The following is a 14,629-nucleotide window of genomic DNA, read 5'->3' on the forward strand; positions in this document are numbered from 1 at the left end:
CACTCTGACCAGACCAGATGGCCAGTTGGGGTGACTGCAGGATCGCAGGACTGCACGACTGCACGACTGGTGTGTGTCGTTGGATAAAAAGGTTGCAGAACAAAAGGTACAGACAGCGGGCCATCGGAAACGGGGCCGCGCAAGGAGACGTGAGGGATGGACCTGGGATCGTGGGGTGGTCGGATGGCGGATAGGGGGGATGAGGAGCCCAAAGCCACAAGACAAGGTTTGAACCACACTCTAGGCTAGCTGCCAGGAACTTCCGCGCCTCCAAGGCCCAAGGATCCATACTTACGGCAAAAGAGGAGACTGCAAAGCTTGTCTGACAGCTGACGACTGTCTCAAGCGCGCAGTATGGACGCAAGGGGGTTTCGAAGTGGAGCAGTTTATACGGCCTGTACCTCGGCGGTGAGTGTCCGGGGCTGGGCGTGGCTGTAACTGGGACCTTGTTTGTGTGTAGGACCCTTGGCGACTGGGAGGGAGACGAGATGGAGGGGAGGAGGAGGGAGAAGGAAGGAAGTAATGAATGAATGAATGATTGAGCGGACAAGATAGAGTGCAAAAGTGTGCATGAACGACTACGGCGCGTTATAACTACGGACGCGATCGTGACTGAGCTAGGTGCAAAGAGGAGACTGACAGCTGCAGAGCTAAGGAATGGGATGAGATGGGATGGGGTGGGATGCGCAGCTTGCCGCTGTACTACCCGGTAATATTGCCGTGCGGGTGATACGGGGGTGCCGGTAACGGACGGTCTGATCAAAAAGGTTGTCCTCTTGGGCGCTGGATCTACCCAACTCGCAGGCCCACAAACCCACAAACCCACAAACCCGCCAACCCGCCAACCCGCACACCACCCGAGACACCAGGTGGCGGTGGCGCATGGCGCGTGGCGCCTTCGGGACGGGCTGGACCGTGATCCTTGGATTTTACCCCATCCCATGAAAAGTAAAGTCATTTCATTGTTCTACATATCAAGCCGCGGCAGAGAGGTTGATTACCTTTCCCTGCAAGCTTTCCAGATTATGGCGGAGCCGGTGGTAGATTACATGGTATGGCTTGACCTTTTTTCACCCTGAGCAACAACCAGTTCCAAGGTACTGCCCTGCATGCTGAGAATAGTGGACCACAAGCGCTTACAATGTGTCAACCCAACGACGTGCTCGGAAGAGTCACGTCCGATCCGAGACTGTTGCCCTCCGCAACGAAAAGTAGAACCACGGGTACTGGAACGGTGAGACAGTGGTGGGGTGGTGGGGTGGTGGGGTGGTGGGGTGGCGCTGGTGGTTAGTTAGGCTTCTCGGTGGGAAAACGCGTCGGGAAGGTTGTTCGCGTCCTCGGTTGATAGGGCGATATGAATATATACAGTATATTGATCCGAGTTGTAGTTTGGAGTTGATTGCCAGAGCAGAGGTGGAGTTATTGAGGGAAATGAGCCTGTGTGAGTTTTTCAAGGGATTAAAGGGTCAAGATGTGATTAAGGGAAATGGTGTGATTAGGGTCCGAGAAAGGTAAATAGGTCAAAAAAAGCAAAAGTACCTTGGATCCGCCTTGGAGCCTTGGAGATTTGGACAGGTAAACTAAATACAGGGGACAAACCGTTTTGGGCTTCATGGAGTTGGAAAAGGGTCCGATGTTACCGAGGGCAGCCTGGCAACTGGCACGTAATACCTCTTGCAACAATTGCAACATTGCAACCTCTGGTTCAACCATCAACCCCAACCCCATACCGTGATCACCTTGACATGCTACTTTTCCCATTCAACAACTGTTAAACTGCTAGATCATATGCCCACCTGTCTAGAATTCTAGAACTCATCAGATCCACATTCCCCTATAACCCCCAAATGCAACTCAATCACTGTCACTGTCCACCTGTTCAATGTCAATACCAATTCACCCCGCTCCAATAGACTCTGAAACACATTTAGATGCCTCATCAAAACCCAATTCCGCCAACTCCGCACAGGCAACTCACCAGTTTCGATCCACGACCCTTGGAAAAGCTGAGGCCCGAGTCAGTGGCAGGTCCATCAAGCAGGAACGTCTGTCGAGGAGATCACACACAGACACCAGGCCTCCAAGACCCGTCCCTGGGCGCAACTTACCTAAGCTGAGTCTGACGAGGCTGCGACCTTGATGATGCGCCAGCCCGTGTGCTCCTCGTCGTCTTCGGCGTAGCCTTGCCCGCCGCCGTCGCAGTCTTGTTTGCGGTGCCTCGATCTGTATAACGAGAGGAAGCCACCCGCCCCGGTGCCTTCGCAGGTGCCTTGCTCGGTTTACGACTCCTATCCTCAGAAGCAACGCTCACGTCATCACTGTCCATTGGGTCCGACCCGTCAGACCCTAGATCAAACTTGGTCGTCAGCACACACCCATCGCACGCCGGCATTACCTTGCCGGACATTGTACTCACAAGTTTCTGGCGCGCATTGCTCGCTGTTGCTCGCGTAGAGCCTTTCTTGGTCGTCTTCGCGGCCGCGTTGCCCCTGGTTCCACGTCCCCCCCTTGGTGGCGGGACATCCTCGTCCGATTGCTCGGGCCTAAAAGTAGGGTTAGACCTGTACCGGTCACTATCCGACCTACATGCTGTCCTCTGCTGTAAGGGGTGAGCATTTGTGCTTGGGTTCGCAGTAGCTACTCACCCATGCTGTCAATGTCCGAGTTCTGGGCCTTCTTATTCTGGAGAGTGAGAGTGGTCCGCACACCACCCACCTTCTTCTTGCCCACGGCTTTCTCGGGCTGTGGGTTGTCTGCCCAGTGCTCGTTCGCCCTGTGCTTCAGCATCGAGGCACAGAGGGGGGTCGATGGTTACGGGGCGGAGACATACTGTTCCTTGGCGCGGGCCATCTCGAGGTCAGCGACGCAGGGAGCACATTTTTCACTCACAAACTCGATCATGTCCTCCTCGTGGTCGACCACAATGGCCTGCGCTGGCGCGCTCTTGCCTACTGTTTTCAAACTGTCGCGCACGAAGCTTCCGTCAGCCTTCACCATCAATACCGTGCGCACTCCTTGATCGCGTCCTTATCGTCCTTGTCCACAAACCGCATCACAGCTTCTTCCAGTCCGTCTTCGACCAGTAGGTCCAGATTCTGCGCATGGAGATACTGCTTTACCAGCTTGGCCATGCGGATCTTCGCTAGCCGATCGGTCGTCGTCATGGCAGCAGGGTCCTCGTCTTCGTCTTCGTCTATCAGAACGTCCTCTGGCTGATCAGGGTTATTGACGGTTTCTCCGCATCAGCTGTTAAGTGGCGTAGGTGACTCACTGCGCTTGGCGACCTTCATGCGATAGTACTGCAGGATATCACGAGGATTCGCAACTCGACCGATAAAGTCTTGGCCGAAACGAACAGGATTGGTCATCTCCTTGGCGCCAGTGGTCTCCACCTTGGCGTAAGTAAGGGAATGTCGAGGACAGACTCACCCGCAGACGGATCAGTGGCAGCATCATCTCCTCGGTCGCGACGTCGTGCGTGGCCTCCCAGTTGAGACGAGCCTTGGAGATAAGCTCCTCCACCTGATTTCAGTAAGAACAGACGGGGCACACCACCACTCTCACCTTGTCACGTAAAACGGCTGAGATCGTGTCCTTGTCGTCAAGGTTAATCTTGGAGCCGTCACTCTCAGCCTCCTGGAGGAGCTGCAGTTCGTCGATCTCAAAGGGCCGGACGGTCTTGAGGGGCATCTCAGCAATCTGGAACTTGTCACCTTGGATTGAGAGGATTCCCACATGCCTGTGGTTAGGCAAGGCTAGTGAGGAGAGCGTACTTGGGAAGCGCTTCTCCGTGGGCCAGACTTGTGGCCACCGAACTGCCCGGCTGCGAAATAAAGTACGGTTTGCCTTCCACCTGCTCAGGCCAGATACGACAGTCGTGTTCATGGCCCCAAAGCACGAGCTTGATAGAGTCGTCAAACATGCCCTCAGGCACAGCCTGCTGAGGGCCATGCTTAACACTGCCGTCAGATCTTGTGATACCTGAGTACGAACCGGTTCTGATGGATCAGCAGCAGGTTAAACCAGTCGTCTGCTGCAATGCCACCATCACCGTCCCGTGGCATGAACATCTTGACGCCATTGGATCGCAGCTGGTAGTGGAAGCGAATGTCCTTGATGTTACCGACGCCATAAAGACCGAGATTGGTGGAGCCCTTGCGAAGCAGAACAGGACGGATGTTGACAGTGTCCCCCTCGGTGCTCGACTGGTTGTGGCTCTGACCGGAAGGAAGGTCGACCTTGCCGAAGTAGTTCAACACGCCAGCGACGGATAGGACATCCAACGGGCAGAGTGCTCCCTCCTGTACGTCAGCGCCGTAGGGTATGGAGCAACGTCGTTGAAGCTTCCACAGAGCTTCCCCACCCACGAGTTCCTTCCTGCTTCTCGGAACAATGAGCTTCAGAGGAAGGCAGAGTGCGCGCGCACATGAATGCCTCGGGACTGCCAGGACAAGGGCTGTTTCGGTAGTTCAATCGCATGCGGTACCACCCAGGAGCTCCAGCAGCTCCAACAGCTCCAGCAGCTTCTCCCAGCACCCCAGCATTCTTAAAGGAAGACCCATGTCACTCACTGGACCAGTCCCCTGCGGATCGTCGTGGTTACCATGAATCGAGAACACGGGAATACCGACGTTGAGATTGGAGTCTTCATAGTTGACAGCAGGGAAACTGTGATCAGCCTGGTGAGTTTGGTAAGCTCACTCGTATCCGGGAGCCGCGCCATCCATGGGGTCGCTGAGCAGCTCAAACGACACCGGCTTGTCGCCGAACGTATACTGCCGGAGCAGCGCGATCGTCTGATAGAGACATGTGCGACTGACGCGATTCTCGTGGAAAAGATCACCAGCTAGGAGGATGAAGTCGACGTCCTGGTCACGCGCGATCTCGAGTATCTCCCTGAATGTGTTGATGGAATCCTGGCCCCGCACGGGGTCCTTCTCGGCGTAGCCGAGGTGGTTGTCCGTCGCGATGAGAATGCGGAAACAGCTGTAGTGCGGTTTGAGCCGAGGTTAGTCGCAAGTAATAGGGAGGGAGACGTGTCAAGTTGGACAGAGGAGAACGGCAAGCGAGGGAAGGATGGTCGGAGGATCAAGAAAACAAGTCGAGATCAGGAGTGCAAGTAGGGGTTTGTCAGCGTGCATGCTCACAGAGATCGGGGGAGGTATCTGATCTCACTTGTCCTGGTCTGATCGTTAGCAAGTTTGACCTAGGAAGATGCAACTTACCAGGCTGAGGAATGCTAGGTGGTGGCTCTGCTGCGCTGTTGTCAACAAATTAAGAAATGTAAGGAAGGAGCGTACGTGCTTGGTGGGACCCGTTGTGATTCGTGTCCGTGATACTCGTCAGATACGCCGCACATTACAGTCGACGTTGACGAGTTTGTTGGTGTCAAAGTAGATGAAGGAAGGCAGTATTGTGAATGGTGCGTACGGGACGCGTCTTGACTTGTATGACATTGAACGTGCCCTTCATCCACCCAAGTTGACTGGACTGCCCGATTAAAGCTGTTAAATCAGAACTGATCAAAGCCTTTAGCCTTGGCAACAACAAATGAGCCACGTGGTGTGGCTAATGTTAGCCGTGGCTCATGACATCATAAGCCTGTGGTTGTATACGTGAAAATGAGAGTGTGGGTGGGTTTTGACCACTGTACCGCTTACAGGAATTACAGGGTTGTAGGAGATACAAAGTAAACAATCCGTCGTCACCTGCAATGTCAGTGCTAATTAATTACAAGAGCCAACAGGTCACTCAAACCACAGCCACTACCAACCCCCCCTTTTCAACTCTAACACACTGTTCAGCCACTTTGACTTTTACTCTCGTCACACTAATATTCACTCTTCACTCTTCACTCTTGTCACACCCGCATCCACCCCCACTCCCCCCCCACTCCCCCCCCCACTCACAACCACAATCATCCGAGTGCTCGTGGTGACATAATGTCCGTGCATTCCACCACATGTCAACTCCCCTCGTCATGCCGCTGACTGTGCAGGGACACAACTGGCTTTAGCGGAGCGCACCGCGCCGAGCATCTCAACCGCCAGGCTGCAGCAGAGGCCCGCGCCTCGTACTATGCGCATCCTGCACTCCACGTCCACACCTACTTGCCCGAGGGAGAGCAATACCCTGACCCAGACCACCACGACATCCACAATGTCCACCCTGTTAACGAGCCGTTCCACAAGATGAAGAAAGTGGCGGCGGGAGCTCCAGGGGTCGCCACTGGTGCTCCGACGACCAACGTAATCGCGGAAAAGACTGGCCTCAACGAGGAGAAAAAGGACGAGCAGGGTGGCATGAAGTACGCTGCTCCTCCGACTGCCTACGACCACGGCGCTCACGAAATTGGAGGCGAGGCCGGCGGCACACACACCTCGCCTGGTCCCAAAGCTGAAGTCGTCCAGACCGCCATCATGGCCGAGATGGGCAAGGTACCGGGCGTACAGGTCGCGGGTGCCGTCCAGCTCCCCGACGATCACCTCAAGGGGGTAGAGCAGCACTGGAGCGTCGAGCAGGCCATGGAGCCGCACCTCCAGCTCATGTACGTAGGAGCCGAACGTGCCGCTTGGGAAATATAACACACTAACACGTCACAGGTGTGGTCCCATGCTGTCGTACTACACGATCAAGGACGGTGTCTGGCATGGCGCAGCCATGGTCGTCACTGCGGACGAGTGAGTAACCAGTGCTGTGCGCTGAAATGTTAACCCCTTCCAGTGGATCGATTCTCGATCCGGCGCCTGTCCTCTCGCTCTCGTTCTTCCCATACATCCCCCCCGTGTCTGGACAGGAGCCCGAAGAGCAGGAGATTCTTCCTCGCCAGAGGATTTCTGCTCAGCGCATCTTCAACTATGTCGATGACGACGGACCGTGCTCGTTCTGGCGCTTCATGATCCAGGTGCCGTTGCAGCGCTATGAGACCTCGGCGAGGTACCGTCTGAACGGCGGTGCAGAGATCCGATTCTGTGTTCCTGCGCTGGGCCAGAACCTGCGCTGGACGAGCCACTCGTGCAACGGTGAGTGATGCCTGTTTGACATGGGCAATGATGCAGGCCGGTCTGCCTACGTTGACAGGTGAGGTCAGTCCACTGCTGACTCGCAGGCTTCTCCACAGGTGTCAACCCCGACGACTTTAAGGGCAAGAACTTCAAGTCGGGTTACGACCCCGTGTGGGAGGACATGTTGGGCTATCATTACCAGCAATCCTATCACTGCATGGTTGGTGGAGGTGACCAGATCTACTGCGACGCGATCACCCGCGAACCGGAGCTGCAGGGTGAGTTGATCAGAGGGAGTAGTCGTCCCTTGTATTGAGACAGACTGACAGCAGGCTGGATCAACGCGCCTACCAAGGAAGCCAAGCAGACCTACCCGCTCACCGACGAAATGCGACATGCGATTGACCGCTTTTAGTGAGTGCAGCTGTGACCGTCTCCACAGTTGCTTACCGCAGCTTCAACCATTACTGCAAGATCTTCCGCTCGAACGCCTTCGGCAGAGCGAATGCGACGATCCCTATGGTCAACATGCTGGACGACCACGACCTCATTGACGGCTTCGGGACTTACGAACCTGCCACGATGAAATCGCCCGTGTTTAACCACATCGGCTCGCGCGGATACTTTTGGTTCACCGTCTTCCAGCTTTTCATCAACGACGAGGTGGACGGCATCAACTACAAGACGTGGGGCACCCACCCCGCTCCCTCAGTTGTCATCGGGGGACCCGGTGCGTACATCCCCTACCATTCGCACCACCTCGGTGTCTACCTCGGCCCTAAGGTGTTCCTTCTTGCGGTCGACTGTCGCGCCGAGCGCACTTTGCACCAGATCGTCTCGCCCCCCACTTGGAACCAGCTTTTGAGCCAGTTTGTGCCAAGTCTCCCACGCGAGTTCGAGCACCTGGTGGTCCTCCTTGGTGTGCCCATAGCGTATCCGCGCATGTCGTTCCTCGAGCACTTCCTCGGATTCAAATACAACCCGCTGAATGCACTCGCGAGACGCAACGCAATGGGTATGGGTGGCCTCGTCAACAAGTTCGACAAGGCGAGCGAGCTGCTCGACGACCTGAACGACCACTGGTGCGCTAACGTGCACAAGAAGGAGCGTAACTGGCTCGTCCTCGAGTTGCAGCGCATTGCGGAACAGCAGAATCTTCGGATCACCTTCCTGTCTGGTGATGTACACCTTGCTGCCGTCGGCTGTCTCTTCACTAAGAAGCGCGTTCGCAAGATCGAGCCCCGTCACGACCACCGCTACATGCTCAACGTGATCACGTCGGCCATCGTCAATACGCCCCCGCCCGCCGGTGCGGCTCACATGGTGGCAATCCTCTCGGGCAACAAGCACCGCACTCTCCACAAGGACCACACGGACGAGAGAATGCTAAAGGTCTTTACCAAGGACACGGATGGGTCGCCAATCAAGCGCCCTTATGTCCTCGCACGCCGCAACTACGCGTCTATTGTCTACGATGAGGTCACTGGCGAGCTGCACTTCGAGATCCGGGTCGAGAAGGCCCAGGGCGTTGGTGTCACGGTGCCGTACAAGGTCTCAGCCCCGGCTCCGCGGTACGGAGCTAAGAGCGCGGCGCCCAGCGTCGCCGGCAGTCAGGGCGGCTTGAGCGCGACAGCCAACAGCTTCGTCATGCCTCCCAGCCAGCCCGTGACGCCTGTCACGGGCCGTGGTTTCGGCGGACCCCCGTCTATCAGCTCGGTGCCGGGTTCCTTCCGGCCAGGGCAGGGCACGCCCGGGCGGCAAGGAGTGTTGAACGCCGGCCAGCAGCAGGGTCCGATGGACACCAGTCCCATGCAGGGACAGCAACCCGTGCTGCAGGGACAAGGATTTGCTGGTCAGCAGAACAGTATGACTCATGCTCCTCTGCAGCCGAGCCAAATGCAGGAGCCGAAGATGTACGTCGAGCCTGCGAACGGCCGCCCGTACGCTGGCCAGCCCGACAGCGTCCAACCGGGGATAAACGCCGGCCCAATGCACGCCGGAGGCATGATGAACGCCCATCCCAACAACCAGCAGTAGCTGCTGATGCGTGACGGGCTCCGAGTACCCTAACCGTTCCGATTTCAATACCCACTTCTAATCACGTACGCCGGGCCGCAGTCATCGGCCATGTTGATGTCGTCGAATAATGCACGCGGACTATATAGACACAATCTATGCCTGCTGTAGCGCCCTATGCACTTTATGCTTTTCGTTTACGCAATACAATGAGTCCAGTTGACCCAACAGAGCGACAGCCATGTGCTCGTCCAACCCAACCAGGTATTATAACGGGTGCGACTACAACCGCGAGCGCTGCTTGTTGAAATACTTGAGGGTGATCTCCTTGGCCTCCTCGGCGATGCCAAGGTTGGCCTGGTACCCGGCCGGCCCGATACCGTAACAATGGAGCACGGTGACGGGACGGGACTTGCTCTTCCCTCCTTCGGGGACGAGCGCGTCGGGCTGGATCATCCGCTCCTCGATCTCGAGGCGTAGGCCGCCCTCGCGCGCAGGCCTTAATCCGACATTATGGCTAACGACCTCGATATCTTTCCAGCTCGCTCCTCCATTCGCGAGCTCTGGACAAATCTCAAAAGCGTTCTGGAGGATACTCTCCGCCATCTCGCGCCTCGGCAGCGTGCTGTATTCGCCCTTGATATTCGTTCCTCCGACGATAACGCATCCCCCACTCCCAGGCCGGGGAATGACATACACAGCCTTACCCTCGGCCATGTTCGCGTCGCGCACGCCGAAGCAGATATCAACCTTGGGCGCGCGGACTAACGCAGTCTGGCCCCGATCGGGAAAGACGGCCGGATCCTCGACGCCCAAGAGACTCTTCGCCCCGAGACCGGTTGCGTTGACGACATAATCGACGGGGCCAAAGTGCGCAAACGCCTCGTCGAGAGATGAGACGCGCTTGCGAACGATGGGGACGCCGCGGTCGCGCAGGCGCGAGGCTAGGAGCGCGTTGTATCTGTGCGGGTTGAGGGTGTAGGACTCGAAGGAGACGCCCTCCGAGTACGGGCCGGGTACCTCGCTGCGCTCAAGAGGGCGGAACTGGTGTCAGCGTTGTGGATGTGAGATGCAAGGGTGGACAGCCTCAAGGCTTGCTGTCAGGGGAGGAGCTTGACGCTTCTCCGTATCCTCATTCTCTATGACAATTAAGGCCGGAGGGAGGCAGGCAGGAAAGATGCGCTTGGAGAGCGCGCACTGCGCCATCGCTTCGGACGAGTTTGTCCCAGTCAAACGGCCGGGAGCCGTAGAGAAGCCCACCAAGGCCCTCTTGGCCTCGAAATACGTAGCCACCCACGCCGACCTCGATTCAAAAGACTCACGTTGAACACGACATCCTTGTACCACGGGCTCGAGTATCCCTTGTCCTTGTTCCAGATGTACTTGAACTGGCGACGGGTGACGATCTCAGGGTGCGACTTGGCGAGGCGGCCAAACTCCTCGAACGTGAACGTGTCGCGGCGACGCTCGCTCTCGTTGTTGCCAAACGAGGACCAGTTGGCGCCCTGGAATGAAACGACGTGGGTGTGGGTGCGTGTAGGGTTGGAAGGGACGCCCGGAATGAACCGACGTGTTGGGTGTGGGTGCGTGTGCGTGTAGAGGTGGAAGGGGGGCCCGTCAGCTCATGTACTTGGTTCAGCCAGACTACTCACAGCCCAAGGCGACGCGAATGCTGCCGAGTCGACATCCTCAGGGAGGTCGCGAGCGAGGATGGCGACCCGGAGGCCGGTGGCCGATAGGGCGTCGGCGGTAGCGAGGCCGAGAACTGTACAATCGACGCCGCGTCGTCAGAGTGGGCAAGGAGCAATGTGGGAACATTATGGGAGGGAGGTGGTCAGCATGGGATCGACCTCCAGCAGAATCGGCTCACCGCCAGCGCCCAGCACAACGACGTCGTATGGGCTCTTCTCGGGCTTGGGGAGGGCCATGGTGAAATGGGAGACAGAGGTTCCGAGCGTTCCTCTGAATGTGTAGTTATCTCGGCTCCACTCGGCACATGGCGGCCTCCACCAGTCACCGATCGGACTGAACAACAATTTCACGCACGCGGCCCGCCGTTAAGGCAGACGACTGCAGATGCCAAGCATGCATGCAACAGAATGTGGGCATCCGCTTTTAGAACTGGGCAGAGAGAGGGTGGGACAACGTTGCTCCGATTCGCTGTTGATCACCGCGCACAGCCGACAGTTGCCGATGACATGTGGCACTCGACTCCACGACTACATTCACGCTTCGCACTTGACTCTAGTCACTGTTGGGAACGGTGTAAAGCAGAGTTTTACGTATCTGGGCTCCTGGCTCCTCTTGGACTCGCACAGGGGACGGCTGTTCTCGTCCCGGGCGTCCGCGTCGGCCCACACTTGCCTGTAGCGCTCATTATTCTTGTCAAGTTCAAGTTCAGAGCTTGGGAGAGAGTTGGATGTTGGTGAGAGATCGAGAGGCAGCCCTATACAGGATATGGTGAGTTGAGAGATCTTGTGTCGCATTCCTCTCTTGTGTCGCTCAGTTGCGTGGTGCGAGATGTTTGTGTGGAACACCAAACAAGTACAGGACGCGCGTGTGTACCGTGCTCAGGAGACGAGGCGAGTCTTATTAGTGCCAACAACTCGACACCTCGCCTTCGCCTCACCGATGCGGTGCGCCACCATCAGTCGCCCCCTCTTCCTGCTCTACGTCCCACGCTACTGTCATACAGAGTGGTCTTGGCCTTGACTCCACACTCTTCTCCTCATTCCTCTCACTGAAGAACAAGCCACGACGACCAAAACAATGAGCACCTCGCCATACGTATGCCCCGGCGACGCCACCGGAATGAACGCCGGCAGTATGTGTTGACGGAGAGTGGGCTGACTACAGGCCGCTGCGTACCCGTCTACTACGGTACCGAGTACGGATACTACTGCCACTATTGTGAAGCGCGTCTGTCGGCACTCCTGTAAGGAGGGCTGCCTTGCAAAATAGAACTGCCCAACATTGCCTCCCAAGTTGTAACCTGGTTGATGGAATGGACTGTCGATACTTGACTTTGTTGGGAGTGTCCGTATTATAGAGATAGGCCTGATACTCCTGTTTCTCGCGACGACTCCTCTAACTGAGCAAGCTGCGACGGGTACCCAAACATCTCGCTGATCATCGGAACCCAAGTGCCCTTCCAAGTCGTCATTGCCTTACGACTGCTACTCGTGTCTGCAAATCTACTCCGAATCATCCGCTGTTTGAGGCAGGACCCGGGTGTAGTAGCGGAGCGAGTTGTCATCGTCGTCGTGAGCTTTGCTTCAGCGACCTCTCTTATCACATGCTTCCTACATTCTGCGTTCGACTCACGGCCAAGACGACCCGACTGGTCGCTTCGCTCCGTTACGTCCATGTCTATGTTTATCTATACTGTTACAAAACATAAGGAGATAATACGCTGTTGCTCACTCGCCAACAAACACTCTCCTCATCCTCCGCGCACCTTTGGGAAGCCAATACTTGTTACACCACCAACAAACGTAACTGCTCCGGTGAACATGAGCATGGCACCATAGTTGGTCTTGTATGCGCCCATGGCACCTTTTAGCGCTCCTTGGTTCATTAGAGCGGTCGACAGCGGCCCAGAAACAAAGTTCCCGATGCCTCGGAGCATGATCATGAGGCTTGTGATTAAACCGGGGAGCATGTGGTCGTCCTTTGCGATGTGGTGGATCATTCTCCCCCACACTGCGGCCGAGCAGAGTGCGGTAAGGCCCCAGATGATGCAGAACGTCACCAACAGGCCGTCGTTGGTTCCAAAGCCCCAGAGCAGCCACGCGGCAAGGCCGGCCGTCCCGCATGCACACGAGACGACAATGCGCGGCTGGTATCTGTCGACGAGCCATCCCATCATGATGCTGCCGACAACGCTGGCGGCGTACATGATGGCGACGAGGGAGGTGCCGTTCATGGCCCCGATGTCGGTTGCGAAGACGGGCATCCACAGAGAGGGGAGGAAGGACGCCATGGCAGAGAGCAGCACCCATCCGCCCATGACATACACTGCCCGTTGGCGGAGGAAGCCGTAGTCGAGCTTCGGCCATGCTGCCGGCCTGGCACCGGTGCTGCGACGAGAGGGGAGGGGAATCCGACGCTTGACGAAGAACATGGCAATCACGTTCGCGCCACCAAATATCCCGCCCAGGGCGTACATTGTTCCCTTGTAACCGACGCCCTTCAACAGCGCCTCCCCCATGAGTGGGAACACAGTGCCGCCAATAGCGGCACCGGCGCACAGAATGCCGAAGGCGAGACCGCGGCGAGCATGGAACCACTCGTACAGGTACGTTGCGCATGGGAGCCACATCACTGGGGGTGTCAGAAACGCTGTTGAATGACAACGGGCTGAGTTCGGTCGAGACGCTCTCAGTCTGTCAAAGAGAAAACTTACACATCGAGAGAGGATACAGGAACCCGAGCGTAATGATCAAGTGCCAAGCTCGCGTGACGAATGCGCTGCACACGAGCGAGGCGGTACCGCACACGAGGCCCACCAACTGAATGTACACGGTGTGGTAGCTGAAGAAGGCGAGGACGGGGGCGAAGAGGCCTGCCGCAACAAGGAGTAGTCCGTTCATGAGTGTCGCCGCAAGTGTGATGGTGCTCACGTTACCCGGAAACATCTCGTGTGCCCAGTATGCGTGCAGCACGCCCACGCTGTAGGGGAGGCCCCACACGATCGTCTCCATGACGGTCGCACCGACGAGGAACGTCCACGCGTGTCGTCCTCGATCTACCGGTGGGAGTGAGGCGAAGACATCTGCATTGGGGTCGGGAAGAGCTGGGAGAGCACCTCGTTCGTCGGCTTCGCACTTTTCGCTGAGGGGCGAGTCGAGGATGGGTTCGTGCTTGTGGGCCAGCTCCGGCTTTGGAAGGATGGTAAGTGCTTCGCTAATGGTGAGAGTGTCGCAATCTAGGTTGGTGCAGATGTGGCGCAGGTCGGCGACGTGGGCCGCTGCCGGCTCAGCGATTGTGGACTCGGCGCACGAATCCGCACGTGAGGCCGTGCGGAGGTAGATGTCGGAGCTCATTATTTTCAGCGCAGAGAGGTGAATCGAGCGATGAGGTCAAGTCAAGAGTGAATAGAAGAGAGAATGACCACAGACCACAGGAGACAGTTACTGATAAGTATTAGTTGCCAGAGATCAAGGCGGGCGCTTCGAGAGGAATGCCTGCAAGGTGAGCGCTTCCAAGCAGCCGAACAGCTGGAAATCAATGCGGGCGAAAGATGCCGGCGTTTGCCGATCACCGACTCAGAGTAGACGAGTCATCTTCCGGCGAGCTTCCGACCAGCTTCCGATCACCTTCCGCAACCTTCCGCGGCACTTCCGCTGGGCTGCCCCTGGAAGTGGTGTCTGGTGAAACTTGCATGTCCTGCGTGCTACTCGTCTTGAATCCGAGACCGAGATACGGAGATGGGTACAGTGGTATTGTCAGCGACGAGTTGAGGGTGGGATGGAGGTGATGTGAGCAAGGGAGTAGGAGAGGGTGGAACGGGATCAATCTTATGTGTTCACTGACTCGGCCAAGTGAATGATGCCATCGCAAGGTGTATGGGTGTTGAACGCACAAGGCAGCATTACACAACTACATAT

The 14,629-nt window shown here is 56.9% G+C and overlaps 4 protein-coding genes across 4 annotated transcripts; 1 reads left to right on the plus strand and 3 right to left on the minus strand.

Annotated features, from left to right (window-relative positions):
- Positions 1 to 1,854: 1,854 nt before the first annotated feature.
- Positions 1,855 to 5,359, minus strand: MRE11 (uncharacterized protein; the record flags this gene model as incomplete). Its single annotated transcript, XM_060603421.1, has 19 exons — positions 1,855 to 1,875; positions 1,979 to 2,006; positions 2,109 to 2,356; positions 2,417 to 2,543; positions 2,587 to 2,599; positions 2,646 to 2,773; positions 2,831 to 2,850; positions 2,890 to 2,977; positions 3,013 to 3,208; positions 3,272 to 3,392; positions 3,430 to 3,522; positions 3,565 to 3,739; positions 3,774 to 3,959; positions 3,994 to 4,301; positions 4,572 to 4,668; positions 4,702 to 4,986; positions 5,176 to 5,185; positions 5,226 to 5,260; positions 5,301 to 5,359. The coding sequence occupies 19 exons, from the start codon at positions 5,357 to 5,359 to the stop codon at positions 1,855 to 1,857; spliced, it is 2,238 nt and encodes a 745-aa protein (XP_060459717.1).
- Positions 5,360 to 5,621: 262 nt separating this feature from the next.
- CcaverHIS019_0700250 (uncharacterized protein) lies at positions 5,622 to 9,041 on the plus strand (the record flags this gene model as incomplete). The annotated part of the gene is made up of 8 exons (XM_060603423.1): positions 5,622 to 5,629; positions 5,927 to 5,944; positions 5,999 to 6,547; positions 6,603 to 6,680; positions 6,724 to 7,022; positions 7,109 to 7,282; positions 7,337 to 7,418; positions 7,460 to 9,041. The coding sequence occupies 8 exons, from the start codon at positions 5,622 to 5,624 to the stop codon at positions 9,039 to 9,041; spliced, it is 2,790 nt and encodes a 929-aa protein (XP_060459718.1).
- Positions 9,042 to 9,302: 261 nt separating this feature from the next.
- CcaverHIS019_0700260 (uncharacterized protein) lies at positions 9,303 to 10,948 on the minus strand (the record flags this gene model as incomplete). The annotated part of the gene is made up of 4 exons (XM_060603424.1): positions 9,303 to 10,064; positions 10,343 to 10,525; positions 10,673 to 10,785; positions 10,891 to 10,948. 4 exons carry the CDS (start codon positions 10,946 to 10,948, stop codon positions 9,303 to 9,305), a joined length of 1,116 nt encoding a protein of 371 aa, XP_060459719.1.
- Positions 10,949 to 12,462: 1,514 nt separating this feature from the next.
- On the minus strand, positions 12,463 to 14,065 carry CcaverHIS019_0700270 (uncharacterized protein; the record flags this gene model as incomplete). The annotated part of the gene is made up of 2 exons (XM_060603425.1): positions 12,463 to 13,343; positions 13,426 to 14,065. The coding sequence occupies 2 exons, from the start codon at positions 14,063 to 14,065 to the stop codon at positions 12,463 to 12,465; spliced, it is 1,521 nt and encodes a 506-aa protein (XP_060459720.1).
- Between the last annotated feature and the right edge of the window lie 564 nt (positions 14,066 to 14,629).

Source organism: Cutaneotrichosporon cavernicola (assembly GCF_030864355.1).
Source record: "Cutaneotrichosporon cavernicola HIS019 DNA, chromosome: 7a".
NCBI lineage: Eukaryota > Fungi > Basidiomycota > Tremellomycetes > Trichosporonales > Trichosporonaceae > Cutaneotrichosporon > Cutaneotrichosporon cavernicola.